Source organism: Symphalangus syndactylus, chromosome 1 (assembly GCF_028878055.3).
Source record: "Symphalangus syndactylus isolate Jambi chromosome 1, NHGRI_mSymSyn1-v2.1_pri, whole genome shotgun sequence".
Lineage (NCBI taxonomy): Eukaryota > Metazoa > Chordata > Mammalia > Primates > Hylobatidae > Symphalangus > Symphalangus syndactylus.
In genome coordinates, this window is record NC_072423.2 from 84,068,307 (window position 1) to 84,090,674 (window position 22,368).

A 22,368-nucleotide genomic window follows, 5' to 3' on the forward strand; every position below is an offset into this window, starting at 1 on the left:
TGGGCACAGGATGGGGGCCATGGCGGGCCAGAGTGGTCTTGGAAAATGCAACATTTGGTTGCAAAAACAGGAGTGCCTGTTCTCACTTAGGTCCTTCGGCAAAGGTTTGTGGGTGGAGGCCTCACCAGGGACCCCACCCTTCTCTACACATCACTTCCCTACCCTGCTCCTGTATCAATATTGGATTCAGTATACTATGTAGCTGAGGTCCCAGTTCTACGTTTTACAACTTGTAACTTTTTCCCGTCCTTGACCTACTCCTCTGCTTGTTCTTCCTCTATCATGCAGAACCTTCCCAACGTACTGACCTAGCAAGCCCAGGTGTTCCTTATTCAAGAGGTGTTCACCTTTTATTCTGTCCTGACACAGGAGTTAGACCTACTGTGGTTTTCCTTCTTTGTACACACATCTTAGCTGTAGTCTTTTTACCTCTCTCCACTTACAAGCCCTTCTTCTCTACTGCAATTGTGTATTTCTGGATCCCATAAAAGCCAATGAGCTTCTCAGTCAAAACTGTTTCAGATCTCACAGGCAGTTATTAAGCTATATGCAACAAATAAGTTATTCTGCAAATGAACTCCTCTAGTCCAATTTCCTACTGTGTCTTTTTAAATCTGAAATTCCCACATCCTGATATATTTTCCCTCATTTTTCTTTGTTGTAACCGCTGAAACTGTACTCTGGTGAAGGCCATTGATACTCTTGATAGGAATTTGAAATGAGTAACACTTAACTTGACAAAGATTTGAAGTGAATAAGAGTAAAGTGAAGTGTCTGTGGTTTAGGGAGCTTAGCTGGATTTTCTGCACTTTGCATTAAGTGTGTGTGTGTGTTTGTGTGTGCACATACACATACATATTTCACTCAGTGACAGTTTCCAAAGAACCATTACATCTGGTATCCTTGTATTTGCTCATTATCCTTCTGTAGACCCAGGATATCTGAGACAGGCTCAGTTAGTTTAGAAAGTTTATTTTGCCAAGGTTGAGGACACACCTGTGCCACAGCCTCAGGAGGTCCTGAGGGCATGTGTCGAAGGTGGTCATTGTACAGCTTGCTTTAATACATTTTAGGGAGACATAATCTATCAATCAATACATGTAAGATTTACTTCGTTTTGGTGCAGGACAACTCAAAGCCCGGGTTGGGGCAGGGTGGCGTGGCGTTTCCAGGCTGTAGGTAAATTTAAACATTTTCTGGTTGACAATTGGTTTGTCTAAAGACCTGAGATCAATAGAAAAGAATGCTTGGGTTTTGATAAAAGGTTGTGGGGATCAAAGTTTTATCATGCCGTTGAAGCTTTTAGCTAGCAGGCTTCAGAGAGACGAGGCTGTAAAATGTTTCTCTTCAGACTTAAAGTCTGTGTTATGTTAATGTTAATGCTGGAGAGGAATAATGAGGCATGTCCAACCCCCATTTCCCTTCATGGCCTGAACTAGTCTTTCAGGTTAAATTTTACAAGCCCTGGCTGAGGAGGAAGTATCTTTAGATGGTTAGGGGGGGCCTTAGAATTTTATTTTTGGTTTACACTTCTTATGATATCCTTCTTAGAAGTTTTATTGCTACAGTCGTTGCCATAAACTTTACTTTTTTTTTTTTTTTGGTGGAATCTTACTCTGTTGCCAGGCTGGAGTACAGTGGCTGATCTCCACTCACTGCAACCTCTCCATCCTGGGCTTGAGCGATTCTCCTGCCTCAGCCACCAAAGTAGCTGAGATTACAGGCACGTGCCACCACACCTGGCTGATTTTTGTATTTTTAGTAGAGATGGGGTTTCACCGTGTTGGCCAGGCTGGTCTTGAACTTCTGACCTCAGGTGACCCACCCGCCTCAGCCTCCCAAAGTGCTGGGATTACAGAAATGAGCCATCGTGTCTGGCCAAACATTACTTTTTTAATGAGGTCTTCCTCGACCTTCTTTTCCCCCAAATTATATTTCCTTTATTTTCCTCCACAACAGCTATTTGAATATTATTTATTTACTTGAAATAATAGCTCTCTCTGTCCACTAGAATGGGAAAACCAAAAAAAGCAAAATTTTTGAAAGGTTTGTTCACTTTTGCATCTATAGTGCCCAATCACACAAAATGTTGAGTATCAGTAAATACTTGTTTCACGAATATCTAGTTTGATGTCCAAAATGACATGAGAAGGGGAAAGATAAATATTATTATTTCCATTTACACATGGGAAAATACAGTGATTCATTCGGTTGCAAAGCTTTTAAATTACTGAAGTAACTCTGTAATCCAGGGCTCCTAACCAGCTCCTAACATCAAGATATGTCATAGCTTCTACATGATATTTCTTAGAAACATCACATACAAGTACTCAAGGGCACAAGTCAGTCACATAGTAGAACATGCCTAAGTGTAAGGAGAATGTGTCACAATCCTGTTTATCATGGGGCACTATGCGAGAATGCCATGACTATCTGTGTCCCCAGCAGTTCCTTATCATCATATATCTCAAGGCCTTCCAGGTCTATACATGCAATTTTATGAAATAGTTTAGCTTTAGAAAGGTGATATGTATTGCAGCAGCAGCTAATAAAGGAAGTTTTTAAAATATATAATTTTCAGTTCTTATCTCAGATTCTCAGATTGTATACACTAGTAGTGTGACCTTGGTTCAATTATTTAACCTTTTTGTACATTGCTTTTCTCAATAGTAACAGCAGGACAGAGTTTTGATTATAGGCATTCTAAAACTTACAGTAAAATAAATGAGGTGACTCATTTTGAGATAAGACAAGAATAGGGAAGCCTGTAATAAAAATTTCAAGTATGAAAGAATGGGCAAAAATTAAAAACTTCTTGAGAGAAAGGAAAATGTGAATTAGCAAAGATTCTAATGTGAAGAGAGGTAAAAAGCCAAAGGGATTTGTAATACCTCTTGTTAGATAGAAGTTGTGATTAAAAGATTAAATACTAACTCTGAAAATATTAATTTATTTTCTTTCTAAACACATTAAGTCACTGCTCTAAACATCCTCAAGATACTATATGACAATTTATTTTATTTCACAGTTCTTTGTTCATTTATTTGGCATATGTTTATTGAGCCATTCTGACTGTATATTTTGAGCTGTGATCTGGGAACACTTGCATTAGAATCCTACACATAATCATTAATGATGAAGATTCCAGTATCCCACATAAGAATTTCTGCAAAAACCTGTGATATGGCTGATTAACAAGCTTCCCAAGAATTGCTTCTACACTGTTTCAATAATCACTTAATACTCCTGAGAACATGACATCACGCAAGGCTACATGGAGATAAATCTGTCAGTAAAAATTGCAAGTCATTCATTCTTACGTGCTCTCTTTTTTGCATTTTAAGAAAATTTAGTATAAAAATATGTGTTGAGCAGTATAATTAAAAAATGAACTTCACTTTGTCCCTGCTCTCAACACCATTATGTGATGAGAAAGTATGTACTTTATAATGATATAGTGGGGGCTAAATAATAAATTAGAGAAATATAGAAAACTCTGGAAATAAAGAAGAGATAATTCAGTGACACTTATTAGGAGAAATGGATGAGAAATGCTTCACAAAGAAGTGGCCTTTAAGTGGGTCATGTAGCATGAATAGAATTAGGTTTAAAAAAGTACAGGAAGATAGAAGAGATGTAGCTCAGTTATATAGATAGATGATAGATGATAGATAGATAGATAGAAAGATGATGGATAGATATAGATATATACAGGTGTAGGTATAGATATATCTGTAGGTGTAGAGAAAGAATATATTAGTAATGTAATGCCTAGGCAAATGATATAATGACATTGTAGACTGACAAAATTATAGTAAGTCTACCATAATTACCAAAATAAAAGTTTATGGTAGTACCCAGAAATAGATAACTTTCGATGATATATGAAGATGTGGAGAAAAACTAATTCAAATGAACATTAACATGGTATGTGCATTTGTTTATATTGGCTTTATTTCCATAGCTTGAAGAGCAAACTGTCAGGAAATGTCCAACACAAATGGCAGTGCAATCACAGAATTCATTTTACTTGGGCTCACAGATTGCCCGGAACTCCAGCCTCTGCTTTTTATGCTGTTTCTGGTTGTTTACCTCATCACCCTACTAGGCAACCTGGGCATGATAATGTTAATCAGACTGGACTCTCGCCTTCACACACCCATGTACTTCTTCCTCACTAACTTAGCATTTGTGGATTTGTGCTATACATCAAATGCAACCACGCAGATGTTGACTAATATCATATCTGAGAAGACCATTTCCTTTGCTGGTTGCTTTACACAGTGCTACATTTTCATTGCCCTTCTACTCACTGAGTTTTACCTGCTGGCAGCAATGGCCTATGACCGCTATGTGGCCATATGTGACCCTCTGCGCTACAGTGTGAAAATGTCCAGGAGAGTTTGCATCTGCTTGGCCACATTTCCCTATGTCTATGGCTTCTCAGATGGACTCTTCCAGGCCATCCTGACCTTCCACCTGATCTTCTGTAGATCCAATGTCATCAACCACTTCTACTGTGCTGACCCGCCGCTCATTAAGCTTTCTTGTTCTGATACTTATGTCAAAGAGCATGCCATGTTCATATCTGCTGGCTTCAATCTCTCCAGCTCCCTCACCATCATCTTGGTGTCCTATGCCTTCATTCTTGCTGCCATCCTCCGGATCAAATCAGCAGAGGGAAGGCACAAGGCATTCTCCACCTGTGGTTCCCATATGATGGCTGTCACCCTGTTTTATGGGACTCTCTTTTGCATGTATATAAGACCACCAACAGATAAGACTGTTGAGGAATCTAAAATAATAGCTGTCTTTTACACCTTTGTGAGTCCAGTACTTAATCCATTGATCTACAGTCTGAGGAATAAAGATGTGAAACAGGCCTTGAAGAATGTCCTGAGAAGAAATATGGTCATGACCATGGTGATACCTTTGTTTCCTAATAAACATTAACTTGAAATCTTTGGCTCACATGTCCTAGCATTCTGACGGTGAGTTTTAGTATTCTCTGTGAGTCTATCTGTGAGTCTCAGCTAAAAAGCTCATGCTGGGTAAAAATGAGATTTTTCTAGGCTTTGCTCCTCCACATATATTCCATGAATCAGCAGCATGAGCTCTTCCTTGGAGGTTGTTACACATACAAAGTCTGCACCTCAGGTGTGCTATATTTAAATATGTGTTTTATCCAAACTCCTAGGTGATTTATAAGCACACTGAATTTTGAGGAGCACTGCTGTGGGTGAAACGTGATATGCCCTGGAACACTGTTGTGCTCTTTTTGTTTACAATGGCAAACAAAATAAATGTGCTCTCAGCCCAATTTCTTGAATATATTCCGTTCTTATTCTCGCTTGCTGTTTCAGCACAGATGTCTTTAAGAAACCCATTCTTCTGCACTCCAAGAAATCCATTCTTCTGCACTCCAAGAAATCCATTCTTCTGCACTCCTTTCCTGACTTGCTGTGGTAGACCAGAAACTAGGGGCCATGGTGGTAGCTTCTGGTTTTTACAAGTGCTCTTACACAGTGAAGAGTGGCAATGGAAAAAGAGGGGAACAGAATGATTGTACTTTTCTTAAACTTGAGTTTATGGATCCAGCTCTCTGAGTTACATAAACCCACCTTCTCATTCTGAGCCTCCAGTCTATGGAGATCACTTTCTGTTTCACCTGATTTTGAAAAATTTAAGCAGGTTGATCTGAGAATAAGGACTAAAATTAAAATGGGAAATGAAAGAACCGAGTAAACAATAGGTCATACGATAGAGTATCCACCTTGCTTTGAATATTCCTTCTATTTCTAGTTATATTTAGGTAAGTAATGTTAATTTTTTCTTTTCCTCAACACCGGCCTGTTTATATGTGCCCAAGGAAGTAAGGATTTCTTCTACGGGAAGAGAATACATTGCTCTGGCATCTTCAAGAAACTTTAGAAAGTAGAAAGAATTCCCCTTTAGACATTATGCTAAAATGAATTATTTAAGAAACAAGTAAAATATATATATATTTTAAGATAGAGTTTCACTCTGTTGCCCAGGTTGGAGAACAGTGGCATGATCATATTAATAGCTCCCTCCAACTCCCAGGCCCAAGTGACCCTCCCGCCTGAACCTCCCTAGTAGCTGGGACCACAGGTGTGTGCTACCACATTTGGCTGATTTTTAAATTTTTTTGTAGATCTGACATCTGTCTATATTACCCAGGCAGGTCTTAAACTCCTGGGCTCAAGTGGCTCTCCTGCCTCCACCTCCCAGAGTGCTGGGATTATAGGCATAAGTTACTGTGCTTGGTAAAGATTCTTCTACCCTCCAAAATTTCTACTTATTGCCTCAAAATACTAAATATTTTCTAAATATCTTTATTGGAAGGCAAATTCCGGCATTAGGCCATTAGAAAATAAAAGGAAAAAATATTTTGTGTATATATTAAGTTGTACATTAAATAACTGTATTTATAAGGCTTCTGCATTTTGCTCCCGTTGTTGTTTGGGTTTGTTGTTAGTTTTACAAGGAAAAAAGAGCCCCAAGCTATCTAGGTCAACAACGGGAACTTATCACGAATATATGGTTATATTTCACAGCTTCTAAAGACAAGAGTACAGCTGAAACTCGGTAATCAACCAAAATACTGAACTCTAAGGCCAAGAGAAACCATATGTCTCATTGTATATTTCATATCCATTTGTTACTAGGATACATAGTAATTGAGCTTAATTATGACCCTTACATCCAACAACCCTGCTCATCTGTCTTAATTAGAGTAGAATTTTTGTTTGTTTCTTCTAAAAATTCTCTAAAATTTACTTCGTTTCATCTGCAAATTAACAGATTTTATTCCTTTCCAATATTTATGAGTTTTATTTATTTTTCCTTCATCATTGCATTGGCTTAGACTGATATTACAGTGTCAAATAAAGGTAGTGAAAACAAATATCAAGGCCTTGTTCCTCATTTCATTTGTGTTTTGTTTGTTTGTTTTGAGACAGAGTCTCACTCTTGTTGCCCAGGCTGGAGTGCAATGGCACAATCTTGGCTCATTGTAACCTCTGCCTCCCAGGTTCAAGTGATTCTCTTTCTTCAGCCTCCTGAGTAGCTGGTATTACAGGCACCCACCACCATGCCTGACTAATTTTTGTATTTTTAATAGAGATGGGTTTTTGCCATGTTGGTCAGGCTGGTCTTGAACTCCTGACCTCATGATCCACCCGCCTCGGCCTCCCAAAGTTCTGGAATTATAGGCATGAGCCACCATACCCGGCCTTGCTCCTCATTTTAGGGGGAAAATAATTAATGTATCATCAGGTTGTATATCATTAGTTTGATTTTTTTTGTGGCATTATTAAGATTCCATTTAAAAATTTGACATATTTATTCACCCATTTGCTGTTAGAAGTTAGACTGTTTCATTAAGTATCAAATTATCTTAAGTTTCAGGCTTAATGACACTGTAATTTCAGTGGCATAAGGAAGATTTTCCCACTCATCCAACATAAACTTATACTGAGAGAGATGCAATTACAACAATTAACAACCATGTATTTCTACTTTCACATGTGCAGGATGCTTTGTTCTCTTTTTCTCATCTGATCAAGGCACCATGGCTCCTACATCCTCATCTATGGCATATCTTGCTGAATTTTGTAGGTAGAAGTAAGCATTTTCTACATTGTGTCCGTAATCTACTTTTTAATTAGAAATTTTACTTAATTTCACACTATATTCTTTTCTGTGGTCAAAAAAATCAAAATTGTGGAAGGGTGGAGCCAAGATGGCCGAATAGGAACAGCTCCAGTCTACAACACCCAGCCTTAGCGACACAGAAGACAGGTGATTTCTGCATTTCTGTTTGAGGTACCAGTTTCATCTCACTAGGGAGTGCCAAACAGTGGGTGCAGGACAGTCGGTGAAGCGCACTGTGCGTGAGCCAAAGCAGGGCGAGGCATTACCTCACTTGGGAAGCACAAGGGGTCAGGGAGTTCCCTTTCCTACTCAAAGAAAGGGGTAACAGATGGCACCTAGAAAATTGGGTCAGTCCCACTCCAATACTGCGCTTTTCCAACGGGCCTGGAAAATGGCACACTAGGAGATTGTGTCCCGCACCTGGCTCGGAGGGTCCTATGCTCACGGAGTCTCGCTGATTGCTAGCACAGCAGTCTGAGATCAAACTGCAAGGCGGCAGCGAGGCTGGGGGAGGGGCTCCCGCCATTGCCCAGGCTTGCTTAGGTAAACAAAGCAGCCAGGAAGCTCGAACTAGGTGGAGCCCACCACAGCTCAAGGAGGCCTGCCTGCTTCTGTAGGCTCCACCTCTGGGGGCAGGGCACAGACAAACAAAAATTCAACAGGAACCTCTGCAGACTTAAATTTCCCTGTCTGACTGACAGCTTTGAAGACAGTAGTGGTTCTCCCAGCATGCAGCTGGAGATCTGAGAACGGACAGACTGCCTCCTAAAGTGGATCCCTGACCCCTGAGCAGCCTAAATGGGAAGCACCCCCCAGTAGGGACAGATTGACACCTCACTCAGCCGGGTACTCTTCTGAGACAAAACTTCCAGAGGAACTATCAGACAGCTGAATTTGTGGTCTCAGGAAAATCCGCTGTTCTGCAGCCACCGCTGCTGACACCCAGCCAAACAGGGTCTGGAGTGGACCTCTAGTAAACTCCAACAGACCTGCAGCTGAGGGTCCTGCCTGGTAGAAGGAAAACTAACAAACAGAAAGGACATCCACACCAAAAACCCATCTGTACATCACCATCATCAAAGACAAAAAGTAGATAAAACCACAAAGATGGGGAAAAAACAGGGCAGAAAAACTGGAAACTCTAAAAAGCAGAGCACCTCTCCTCCTCCAAAGGAACGCAGTTCCTCACCAGCAACGGAACAAAGCTGGATGGAGGATGACATTGACGAGTTGAGAGAAGAAGGCTTCAGATGATCAAACTTCTCCGAGCTACAGGAGGAAATTCAAAACAATAGCAAAGAAGTTAAAAACTTTGAAAAAAATTAGAAGAATGGATAACTAGAATAACCAATGGAGAGAAGGGCTTAAAGGAGATGATGGAGCTGAAAGCCAAGTATCGAGAACTACGCGAAGATTGCAGAAGCCTCAGTAGCAGATGCGATCAACTGGAAGAAAGGGTATCGCTGATGGAAGATGAAATGAATGAAATGAAGTGAGAAGGGAAGTTTAGAGAAAAAAGAATAAAAAGAAATGAACAAAGCCTCCAAGAAATTTGGGACTATGTGAAAAGACCAAACCTACGTCTGATTGGTGTACCTGAAAATGACGGGGAGAATGGAACCAAGTTGGAAAACACTCTGCAAGATATTATCCAGGAGAACTTCCCCAATCTAGCAAGGCAGGCCAACATTCAGATTCAGGAAATACAGAGAACGCCACAAAGATACTGCTCGAGAAGAGCAACTCCAAGACACATAATTGTCAGATTCACCAAAGTTGAAATGAAGCAAAAAATGTTAAGGGCAGCCAGAGAGAAAGGTCGGGTTACCCACAAAGGGAAGCCCGTCAGACTAACAGCTGATCTCTCGGCAGAAACTCTACAAGCCAGAAGAGAGTGGGGGCCAATATTCAACATTCTTAAAGAAAAGAATTTTCAACCCAGAATTTCATATCCAGCCAAACTAAGCTTCATAGGTGAAGAAGAAATAAAATACTTTACAGACAAGCAAACGCTGAGCGATTTTGTCACCACCAGGACTGCCCTAAAAGAGCTCCTGAAGGAAGCACTAAACATGGAAAGGAACAACTGGTACCAGCCCCTGCAAAAGCATGCCAAATTGTAAAGACCATCAAGGCTAGGAAGAAACTGCAACCAACGAGCAAAATAACCAACTAACATCATAATGACAGGATCAGATTCACACATAACAATATTAACTTTAAATGTCAATGGGCTAAATGCTCCAATTAAAAGACACAGACTGGCAAACTGGATAAGGAGTCAGGACCCATCAGTGTGTTGTATTCAGGAAACCCATCTCACGTGCAGAGACACACATAGACTCAAAATAAAAGGATGGAGGAAGATCTATCAAGCAAATGGAAAAAAAGAAAAGTCAGGGGTTGCAATCCTAGTCTCTGATAAAATAGACTTTAAACCAACAAAGATCAAAAGAGACAAAGAACACCATTACATAATGGTAAAGGGATCCATTCAACAAGAAGAGCTAACTATCCTAAACATATATGCACCCAACACAGGAGCACCTAGATTCATAAAGCAAGTCCTGAATGACCTACAAAGGTACTTAAACTCCCACACAATAATAATCGGAGATTTTAACACCCCACTGTCAACGTTAGACAGAACAACGAGACAGAAAGTTAACAAGGATATCCAGGAATTGAACTCAGCTCTGCACAAAGTTGACCTAATGGACACCTACAGAACTCTCCACCCCAAATCAACAGAATATACATTTTTTTCAGCACCACACCACACCTATTCCAAAATTGACCACATGGTTGGAAGTAAAGCTCTCCTCAGCAAATGTAAAAGAACAGAAAATATAACAAACTGTCTCTCAGACCACAGTGCAATCAAACTAGAACTCAGGATTAAGAAACTCACTCAAAACCACTCAACTACATGGAAACTGAAAAACCTGCTCCTGAATGACTATTGGGTACATAATGAAATGAAGGCAGAAATAAAGATGTTCTTTGAAACCAACGAGAACAAAGACACAACATACCAGAATCTCTGGGACACATTCAAAGCAGTGTGTAGAGGGAAATTTATAGCACTAAATGCCCACAAGAGAAGGCATCGACACCCCAACATCACAATTAAAGGAACTAGAAAAGCAAGAGCAAACACATTCAAAAGCTAGCAGAAGGCTAGAAATAACTAAAATCAGAGCAGAACTGAAGGAAATAGAGACACAGAAAACCCTTCAAAAAATTAATGAATCCAGGAGCTTGTTTTCTGAAAAGATCAACAAAATTGATAGACTGCTAGCAAGACAAATAAAGAAGAAAAGAGAGAAGAATCAAATAGATGCAATAAAAAATGAAGAAGGAGATATCACCACCAATCCCACAGAAATACAATCTAACATCAGAGAATACTACAAACACCTCTATGCAAATAAACTAGAAAATCTAGAAGAAATGGATAAATTCCTCGACAAATACACCCTCCCAAGACTAAACCAGGAAGAAGTTGAATCTCTGAATAGACCAATAACAGGCTCTGAAATTGTGGCAATAATCAATAGCTTACCAACCGAAAAGAGTCCAGGACCTGATGGATTCACAGCTGAATTCCACCAGAGGTACAAGGAGGAACTGGTACCATTCCTTCTGAAACTATTCCAATTGATAGAAAAAGAGGGAATCCTCCCTAACACATTTTATGAATCCAGCATCGTCCTGATACCAAAGCCTGGCAGGGACATAACCAAAAAAGAGAATTTCAGACCAATATCCTTGATGAACATTGATGCAGAAATCCTCAATAAAATACTGGCAAACCAAATCCAGCAGCACATCAAAAAGCTTATCCACCATGATCAAGTGGGCTTCATCCCTGGGATGCAAGGCTGGTTCAAAATACGCAAATCAATAAATGTAATCCAGCATATAAACAGAACCAAAGACAAAAACCACATGATTATCTCAATAGATGCAGAAAAGGCCTTTGACAAAATTCAACAATACTTCATGCTAAAAATTCTCAATAAATTAGGTATTGATAGGACGTATCTCAAAATAATAAGAGCTATCTATGACAAGCCCACAGCCAATATACTGAATGGGCAAAAACTGGTAGTATTCCCTTTGAAAACTGGCACAAGACAGGGATGCAGTCTCTCACCACTCCTATTCAACACAGTGCTGGAAGTTCTGGCCAGGCCAATCAGGAAGGAGAAGGAAATAAAGGGTATTCAATTAGGAAAAGAGGAAGTCAAATTGTCCCTGTTTGCAGATGACATGATTGTATATCTAGAAAACCCCATTGTCTCAGCCCAAAATTTCCTTAAGCTGATTAGCAACTTCAGCAAAGTCTCAGGATACAAAATCAATGTACAAAAATCACAAGCATTCCTGTACACCGATCACAGACCAACAGACAGCCAAATCATGAGTGAACTCCCATTCACAGTTGCTTCAAAGAGAATAAAATACCTAGGAATCCAACTTACAAGGGATGTGAAGGACCTCTTCAAGGAGAACTACAAACCACTGCTCAATGAAATAAAAGAGGATACAAACAAATGGAAGAACATTCCATGCTCATGGGTTGAAAGAATCAATATTGTGAAAATGGCCATACTGCCCAAGGTAATTGATAGATTCAATGCCATCTCCATCAAGCTACCAATGACTTTCTTCACAGAATTGGAAAAAACTACTTTCAAGTTCATAGGGAACCAAAAAAGAGCCCGCATCACCAAGTCAATCCTAAGCCAAAAGAACAAAGCTGGAGGCATCAAGCTACCTGACTTTAAACTATACTACAAGGCTACAGTAACCAATACAGCATGGTACTGGTATCACAACAGTGACATAGATCAATGGAACAGAACAGAGCCCTCAGAAATAATGCCGCATATCCACAACTATCTGATCTTTGACAAACCTGACAAAAACAAGAATTGGGGAAAGGATTCCCTGTTTAATAAATGGTGCTGGGAAAACTGGCTAGCCATATGTAGAAAGCTGAAACTGGATCCCTTCCTTACACCTTATGCAAAAATTAATTCAAGATGGATTAAAGACTTAAATGTGAGACCTAAAACCATTAAAACCCTACAACAAACCCTAGGCAATACCATTCAGGACATAGGTGTGGGCAAGGACTTCATGTCTAAAACACCAAAAGCAATGGCAACAAAAGCCAAAATTGACAAATGGGATCTAATTAAACTAAGGAGCTTCTGCACAGCAAAAGAAACTACCATCAGAGTGAACAGGCAACCTACAGAATGGGAGAAAATTTTTGCAACCTACTCATCTGACAAAGGGCTAATATCCAGAGTCTACAATGAACTCAAACAAATTTACAAGAAAAAAACAACCCCATCAAAAAGTGGGCAAAGGACATGAACAGACACTTCTCAAAAGAAGACATTTGTGCAGCCAAAAAACATATGAAAAAATGCTCATCATCACTGGCCATCAGAGAAATGCAAATCAAAACCACATTGAGATATCATCTCACACCAGTTAGAATGGCAATCATTAAAAAGTCAGGAAACAATAGGTGCTGGAGAGGATGTGGAGAAATAGAAACACTTTTACACTGTTGGTGGGACTGTCAACTAGTTCAACCATTGTGGAAGTCAGTGTGGTGATTCCTCAGGGATCTAGAACTAGAAATACCATTTGACCCAGCCATCTCATTACTGGGTATATACCCAAAGGACTATAAATCATGCTGCTATAAAGACACATGCACACGTATGTTTGTTGTGGCACTATTCACAATAGCGAAGAGTTGGAACCAACCCAAATGTCCAACAACTATAGACTGGATTAAGAAAATGTGGCACATATACACCATGGAATACTATGCAGCCATAAAAAATGATGAGTTCGTGTCCTTTGTAGGGACATGGATGAAACTGGAAAACATCATTCTCAGTAAACTATCGCAAGGACAAAAAAACAAACACCGCATGTTCTCAATCATAGGTGGAAACTGAACAATGAGAACTCATGGACACAGGAAGGGGAACATCACACTCCGGGGACTGTTGTGGGGTGGGGGGAGGGGGGACAGACAGCATTAGGTGATATACCTAATGCTAAATGATGAGTTAATGGGTGCAGCAAAACAACATGGCGCATGGATACATATGTAACAAACCTGCACATTGTGCACATGTACCCTAAAACCTAAAGTATAATAAAAAAAATAGAGAAAAATACAGTTTTTGAGGTCATTTTAGAAGAGAAGGAAGGAGAGGTGAGAAATAGGAGGGGAGTAGAATTAAGAGAAACCAGGGAGGTATCATGAATTGGGTTACGTGCTGTAAAATAACCAGTGACAAATCCTCTATGATTAGGCAACAGGTAGAAAATTTGAGAAATATAGTAGATTTAATGTTTTAATTTTAATTTTTATTCTCTTTTGCAACAAATATCTATCTTCTACTTGCCTTCCACATGTTGCAATATTATCTGTGTCTGTGTGTTTGCTTACTTGCAAACATTAGGGATTTCTAAATGGCGTGGAATAGATAGGAGTTTTAAGATGATTTTGAAAGGTTTCAAGATGCTGACATCAGGATTATCTAAGCATTATTCTTACATTTTATAAGTCATACCATAGTCCTTGAATATAATCTCTCACAGATTAATTTAAATCTAACTAGTAACAATCACTTCATATGTTTTCATCTTATATAGCAGTCAAGTTTACAATAATCTTATTAAGCACTGACCTTAAGAGTATTTATATTAGTTAGATAATGAATTAAATTCCGATGAGAGCAAAACAAAATAACAGTTAAACAAATTAGAAGTTTATTTCTGATTTATGTAAAATTCTGAGCTGGTATGTCATATCAGCTCTGCCAAGGTTTTCGGAGCTCCAACTAATTTACTCTTCTTTCTCTGCTTTCTGTAAAGAGTTACTCTCATCTATATGATTCAGGATGGCTCAGCACTACATCCACATTACAGCCAGTGAGAGGCAGAAAAGAAGAAGGGAAGGGCAAATCTATTTTATCAATGGATGGATAAAAGTAGCTTACTTTTCTTTTATCACATTCTCTTAGCCAGAAGTTACCCTTTTGCCATAGCAAATCTAGTTTGAGAATTTAAAAAAAAAGGAAATTCTGGTCAATTTTGTTTTGTTTTATTTAGCTTTGCTTTAAAAAATTTATTTAACTTATTTATTCTCAGGACCTGTCCCATAAATACCAGCTCTGGCTCTGAGGAGCAAATACTTAACCTGGTTAAGGGAAAGGTACTAGCTTCTAGTGCAGGCTGAGGCTCTGCCAAATCTGTCTGTTGTCTGGATGTCTGGATGATCACTTAGCCATCTAATCACTTCACTATTCATGCTCAGTATGCACAAATATAGATAGACATGTTGGACAAAGTCATTTCCATGCTCTAATTCAGGTCTGTCACTCCAAAAAATTACCTACTCTGAAGTTTATGAAATTAACTAGAAGCATGTTAGTAGACATTTTGAAAGTTTTTCTGTAAGATTTTCAATTGGTATCCTCCTCAAATAAATATCTTTTATTTCCCCCCAAAAGTAGCAGCTAGTCTAAATTAGCATATTCTGTTTATGTCACATAAAGAATGAGCTAAAATGTATTTTTTAATTTTTTACTACCTATCCTTATAACAGGAACCTAAGAGATTTTATCTGACATGGCATGGAAGAATTAACTATAATCAGAAAAGGAATGTCAGGTACCAGGTTCTCAACTTATAGTTGAGTTAAGATAACTTATTGCTAAGTTATCTAAACAATTAATTTACAAAAGTGGTGATTATTCATTTGTTTATTAGCACTGGTGGCAAAATCTGAGCATTAAAGATGTGAGATAAAAAAGCAAAATGTAAAAGAAAGAGATACAATAGAAATGAATATGAGTAAGAAATTAAGTGACATAAACCGAAAAGATTAGACGCTGTTTCAATTAAATCACTATCTCTAGTGTCTCCTGACACAAAACAAAGTCAGAAAAACTACAGAGGAGCAATGCAAAACAATGTTCTAAGAAAATATAAAAAATGTTTGCCCTTTAAAAAATATCTACGAATCCAACATTCTCATTTCCCACTGAAGGAAATTATGAGAAGAAACTGCACGTTGGTGACTGAGTTCATTCTCCTGGGACTGGCCAATCACCAGGAATTAGAGATTCTCCTCTTCAGGCTGTTTCTGGCCATTTACATGGTCACGGTGGCAGGGAATCTTGGCATGATTGTCCTCATCCAGGCCAACGCCCGGCTCCACACGCCCATGTACATTTTCCTGAGCCACTTATCCTTCGTGGATCTGTGCTTCTCTTCCAATGTGACTCCAAAGATGCTGGAGATTTTCCTTTCAGAGAAGAAAAGCATTTCCCATCCTGCCTGTCTTGTGCAATGTTACCTTTTTATTGCCTTGGTCCATGTTGAGATCTACATCCTGGCTGTGATGGCCTTTGACCGGTACGTGGCCATCTGCAACCCTCTGCTTTACGGCAGCAAAATGTCCAAGACTGTGTGCTCATTCCTCATCACGGTGCCTTACGTGTATGGAGCGCTCACTAGGCTGATGGAGACCATGTGGACCTACAACCTAGCCTTCTGTGGCCCCAACACAATTAATCACTTCTACTGTGCGGACCCACCACTGATTAAGCTGGCTTGTTCTGACACTTACAAGGAGTTGTCAATGTTTGTTGTGGCTGGTTTCAACTTCACTTATTCTCTCCTTATCATCCTCATTTCCTATCTCTACATATTTCCTGCCACCCTAAGGATACGCTCTACAGAAGGCCGGCGCAAAGCTTTTTCTACCTGTGGCTCCTATCTGACAGCTGTTACTATTTTCTATTCAGCTCTTTTCTTCATGTATCTTAGACCTCCATCAGAAGAGTCCGTGGAGCAGGGGAAAATGGTAGCTGTATTTTATACCACTGTGATCCCCATGTTGAATCCCATGATCTATAGTCTGAGGAACAGAGATGTGAAAGATGCTTTATCCAAAGAACTGTTCAAAAGAAATTGTTTTCTAAATAAACATCACTACTCATTTTTGTCATGTTGTCATTTTATTTACCTTATGATTTTTCATAGAGCATAGTCTGATACAAATATATCCAAAATTATATATTTTCTTAGAAGTGTTGGGGAATTTTTATGAAGTGTGAATAAAAGAAAAATGTGTGTTTACATCAATTAACAGAAATTTTGAATTCAATATAATTTTGCCTGCCCATACCCCAAAGTAAGAAGCTCTATAGTGAAGAATCAATGTAAATTTTAAAAAATCTAATTTATACTTTAGAGAAAAAAACTCCTTAAAACCAGACCTGGATTTTCTTTTTGGAAGGAGTTAGGCATATAGTTTTAGACTGCTTCTTAAACATATATTAAACTTTTTAAAAATAAAAATAAAACAAACAAACACACAAAAAACAGCATCTCACTCCATCACCCAGGATGGACTCGAGTGCAGCGGTGTGATCACAGCTTACTGCAATCTTGATCTCTGGTGCTCAAATCATCCTTCTATCTCAGCCCCTCACCTCTGCCATAGTAGTTGGGACCACAGGTGTACACCACCATACCTGACTAATTTTTGTGTCTTTTTGTAGAGACGGGGTTTCATCATGCTGCCCAGACTGGTCTTGAAATGCTGAGCTCAAGTAATCTACCTGCTTGGGCTTCCCAAAGTTTAGGAATTACAGGTGTAAGCCACTCTGCCCGGCCTATAATAAGCTTTAAGAAAAATAGCACTTCTGCTAAACTCTACTAAATACTTTTGTCTCTTACAAAGAAAATCAACATTCCACTTTACCATATTCAACCTAAAATATGAGCCTCATCCCTTGCACACTCAGCTGTCATCTCAGCTGTTGCCTCTGCCTGTACCAACCTCATCTCCAGCCTAAAACACACCAACACTCTGGTCCACAGTGAGCCGCACTTATGTTTCCACAGTCCATACCTGGTTTATTTCTTGGCTTTCTAGAGGAAAAATAAATGACCAGTAGGCTTCTAAATTGAATGTTACCTAAAAGTCTGTCTAAGGAGATCCAAGGCTAATAGATAATCTGTTCAATGCATGTTTAAAACCACATCAACCCAAAAGGTGCAACATGTGGTTGTAATGATATTATCATCTCACATTTGTATAGGATCACTGTCTTCCAATCTTGAAGATGTGTGTTTTTGGGTGTGGAGGCCTTTAGTTCCCCTAGAGGTAACCTGGAACTTAAGATAAAATCACATACAAGGAAGTGAGAGACTAATGATTAGCTGTGTGCAAGGTGAGAAATTAGAACAGAGATGCCCTCATGAAATTCGGATTATTGAAGGGCTACAACCTCTAGAGTAGGACAGAGTCAACAACAGCAACAATAAGGATGAAACTAGTCCATTCAGACTTGGTTTCATGGAGTTAAAAAGTCTTAAGAATTTATGACAATAGATTAATGCTCATGTTAAGTCAGCATTTATATTTACACTGCTTTGATGGGCTATCAAATCTCAAGCTAAATAATGAAGAACATACAGAGGCCTAGGTTAGAAGAAGCTTCATGACACTAGAATAAGCAAACATAAACATAAGTCAGAGAATGAGTTATCAACCACTCAGACTTCAAAGATAGACCACTGTAAAAGTTCTAATTCACAGAAATTTTCCAGGCAAGTAAGAAATAAAAAGCACAAATGAATACCTTTAATTTATTTCAGATATTAGGATTACTTGATGCAAATTATAAAATAAAGATATTTAATCATTGAAAATAAATGTGAAAATTTAAACTCTAAGACTATGTATATATGTGTGTACATATGTATGTGTACATATATATGCAAAGACTGATTATACAAAGCAATAATTATATATAATATGTAGAGTTCCAAGCATATCTGTAGGCCGAAGGAGAGTCTCTGTGTTTTATAAGCACTGAAGCATTTTTATAGTGGATAGGCAGGTATATAAATTTTCACATTGAAAGGAAGAGGAAGAAACAGCTAAGTCCCTCTCATGAGGCTTTAAGCCGTCTTGGAGAGGCAGCCTTTCTCTTCTTCCTCCTCAGTAAATTTCATGTAGACCTTGGCAGCCTAATCACTACAATCCTGCAGCAGTCAGTCCTCTGAACTGGCACCGTAGTTCACTGGGAAAGACACTCATCCACCAAGTTCAGAGAGGTGGCCATCCACGTTGCTAAACAGAATAAAACAAAAATTCACTTTGTCATCTGCCTAACATTGGCCTTGCTATAAGATAGCCTCATAAACTGTCTGAAAAGCCTTATTCTTTTCAAAGGATTTTGTGCTGTCTTCAAGTGATGTTTTTCTCCATGTTGGAAATAAAATATTTCAGGACTGACCTGCCTCAACTTTTGGTTTCTCTTGATTTTTGGCCACTGCATGTATAAGTCTAATTGTGTGACAGAAGTTCCCGATACTCTGCTTCATGAAGTACCCTTTAGGACTGCCTTCTTTTCTCTTCAGTTCTTCAATCATTTTTCCAGAAGTTCTGTGTGAGGCTCTGATACAAAGAGTAGGCAGCTGCTGGCATCCAGCCCAGAGCCACCCCTTCCAGCCCTAGCACATCCTTAAAGCACCCCTGACCAGCACCCTCAACCTGGCCAACTACAGGTTAACCTCCATGGGCTTGAGCTGCACCTTCACAAATCACAAGAGAAACCATAACACAGAATACAGGGAAAACAGCCTTTCAAAATTAGTAAGGTTAGTAGTGGTGTTAAATAATACAGGTATGTTGAATACTCTATCTTTCTCTTGCCTGATTGCCCTGGCCAGATCTTCCAATACTGTGCTGAATAGGAGTGGTAAGAGAGGGCATCCTTGTCTTGTGTCACTTTTCAAAGGGAATGTTTCCAGCTTTTGCCCATTTGGTATGATATTGGCTGTGAGTTTTTCATAAATAGCTCTTATTATTTTGAGATACATTCGATCAATACCTAGTTTATTGAGAGTTTTTAGCATGAAGGGGTGTTGAATTTCATAGAACGCCTTTTTTTTCTTCTTCTATTGAGATAATCATGTGGTTTTTGTCATTCGTTTTGTTTATGTGATGGATTATGTTTATTGACTTGGGTATGTTGAGTTAGCCTTGCATCCCAGCGATAAAGCCAACTTGATCCTGGTGGATAAGCTTTTTGATGTGCTGCTGGATTTGGTTTGCCAGTATTTTATTGAGGATATTTGCATCGATGTTTGTCAGGGATATTGGCCTGAAATTTTCTTTTTTTGTTGTGTCTCTGCCAGGTTTTGGTATCAGGATGACGCTGGCCTCATAAAATGAGTTAGGGAGGAGTCCCTCTTTTTCTATTGTTTGGAATAGTTTCAGAAGGAATGATACCAGCTCCTGCTTGTACCTCTGGTAGAATTCGTCTGTGATTCCATCTGGTCCTGGGCTTTGTTTGATTGGTAGGCTATTAATTATTGCCACAATTTCGGAACTTGTTATTGATCTATCCAGGGATTTGACTTCTTCCTTGTTTTGCAGATGACATGATTGTATATTTAGAAAACCCCATTGTCTCAGCCCCAAATCTCCTTAAGCTGATGAACATCTTTGGCAAAGTCTTAGGATACAAAATCAATGTGCAATAATCGCAAGCATTCCTATACACAAATAACAGACAAACAGAGAGACAAATCATGAGTGAATTCCCATTCACAATTGCTACAAAAAGAATAAAATGCCTAGCAATCCAACTTACAAGGGATGTGACGGACCTCTTCAAGGAGAACTACAAACCACTGCTCAAGGAAATAAGAGAGGACACAAACAGATGGAAAAACATTCCATGCTCATGGATAGGAATAATCAATATCATGAAAATGGCCAAACTGCCTAAAGTAATTTATTGATTCAATGCTATCCCTGTCAAGCTACCATTGACTTTCTTCACAGAATTAGAAAAATCTCCTGTAGATTTCATGTGGAACTGAAAAAGAACCCATATAGCCAAGACAATCCTAAGCAAAAAGAACTAAGCTGGAAGCATCATACTACCTGATTTCAAACTATACTACAAGGCTACAGTAAAAAAGATAGCATGATACTGGTACCAAATCAGATATATAGACCAATGGAACAAAACAGAGGCCTCAGAAATGATGCCACACATCTACAACCATCTGATCTTTGACAAACCTGGCAAAAGCAAGCAATGGGATAAAGGATACCCTGTTTAATAAATGGTGTTGGGAAAACTGGCTAGCCATATGCAGAAAACTGAAGCTGGACCCCTTCCTTACACCTTAGACAAAAATTAACTCAAGAGGGATAAAGGACTTAAACGTAAGACCTAAAACCACAAAAACCCAAGAAGAAAACCTAGGCAATACCATTCAGGACATAGGAACAGGCAAAGACTTCATGACTAAAACATCAAAAGCAATGGCAACAGAAGCCAAAACTGGCAAATGGGATCTCACTAAACTAAAGAGCTTCTTCACAGCAAAGGAAACTACTATCATCAGAGTGAACAGGCAACCTACAAAATGGGAGAAAATTTTTGCAATCTATCCATCCAGAATCTATAAGGAACTTAAACAAATTTACAGGAAATAAACAACCCCATCAACAATGGACAAAGGATATGAACAGACACTTCTCAAAAAAAGACATTTATGTGGGCAATAAACATATGAAAAAAAGCTCATCACCACTGGTCATTAGAGAAATGCACATCAAAAAAACACAATGAGATACCATCTCATGCCAGTTAGAATGGCAATCATGAAAAAGTCAGGAAACAACAGATGCTGGAGAGGATGTGGAGAAATAGGAATGCTTTTACATTGTTGGTGGGAGTGTAAATTAGTTCAACCATTGTGGAAGACAGTGTGGCAATTCCTCAAGGATCTAGAACCAGAAATACCATTTGACCCAGCAATCCCATTACTGCATTATATACCCAAAAGATTATAAATCATTTTACTATAAAGACACATGCACATGTATGTTTATTGCAGCACTATTCACAATAGCGAAGACTTGAAACCAACACAAATACCCATCAATAATAGACTGGATAAAGAAAATGTGGCACATATACACCATGGCATACTATGCAGACATAAAAGAAGATGAGTTCATGTCCTATGCAGGGAAATGGATGAACCTGGAAACCATCATTCTCAGCAAACTAACACAGGAACAGAAAACAAAACACTGCATGTTCTCACTCATAAGTGGGAGCTGAACAATGAGAACACATGGACACAGGAAGGGGAATATCACACACCAGGGCTTGTCCGGGGCTTGGGGGCTAGAGAAGGGATAGCCCCAGGAGAAATACTTAATGTAGATTACAGGTTGATGGGTGCAGCAAACCACCATAGCACGTATATACCTATGTAACAAACGTGCACGTTCTGCACATGTATCCCAGAATTTAAAGTGTAATAAAACAAATGTATGTCACCTTGTTAAAAAACAGATAGTAGAAAAACCAGCAAAATAACTGGTGCTATATAAAAATGTATTCAAAGAACCAAGTAACATATGACTTTGTGCTCAACTTTAATAATCATTAGGGAAGTACACATTACAATTACAAGATATTTGTGCTTTTATGTATCTGTACCTATATGTTGCTAAATGACAAAATGAAAAAAATGATATTGCTAAGTACTGGTGAGACTATGGAACAACTGAATCTCTCATATAATGTTAGTGAG

The 22,368-nt window shown here is 38.9% G+C and overlaps 2 protein-coding genes across 2 annotated transcripts; both read left to right on the forward strand.

Moving 5' to 3' along the window:
- The first annotated feature begins 3,987 nt into the window (after window positions 1-3,987).
- LOC129488501 (olfactory receptor 5M11) lies at window positions 3,988-4,953 on the forward strand. The gene has a single exon (XM_055290783.2). It carries the CDS (start codon window positions 3,988-3,990, stop codon window positions 4,951-4,953), a length of 966 nt encoding a protein of 321 aa, XP_055146758.2.
- A 10,822-nt stretch (window positions 4,954-15,775) lies between these two features.
- On the forward strand, window positions 15,776-16,777 carry LOC129488509 (olfactory receptor 5M8-like). Its single transcript, XM_055290793.2, has one exon. The coding sequence runs from the start codon at window positions 15,779-15,781 to the stop codon at window positions 16,775-16,777; it is 999 nt and encodes a 332-aa protein (XP_055146768.2). The 5' UTR covers window positions 15,776-15,778.
- The last annotated feature ends 5,591 nt before the right edge of the window (window positions 16,778-22,368 follow it).

Coding starts and splice junctions, on each gene's coding strand:
- LOC129488501 (XM_055290783.2), top strand. CDS start 3,988: ATGTCCAACACAAATGGCAGTGCAATCACAGAATTCATTTTACTTGGG.
- LOC129488509 (XM_055290793.2), top strand. CDS start 15,779: ATGAGAAGAAACTGCACGTTGGTGACTGAGTTCATTCTCCTGGGACTG.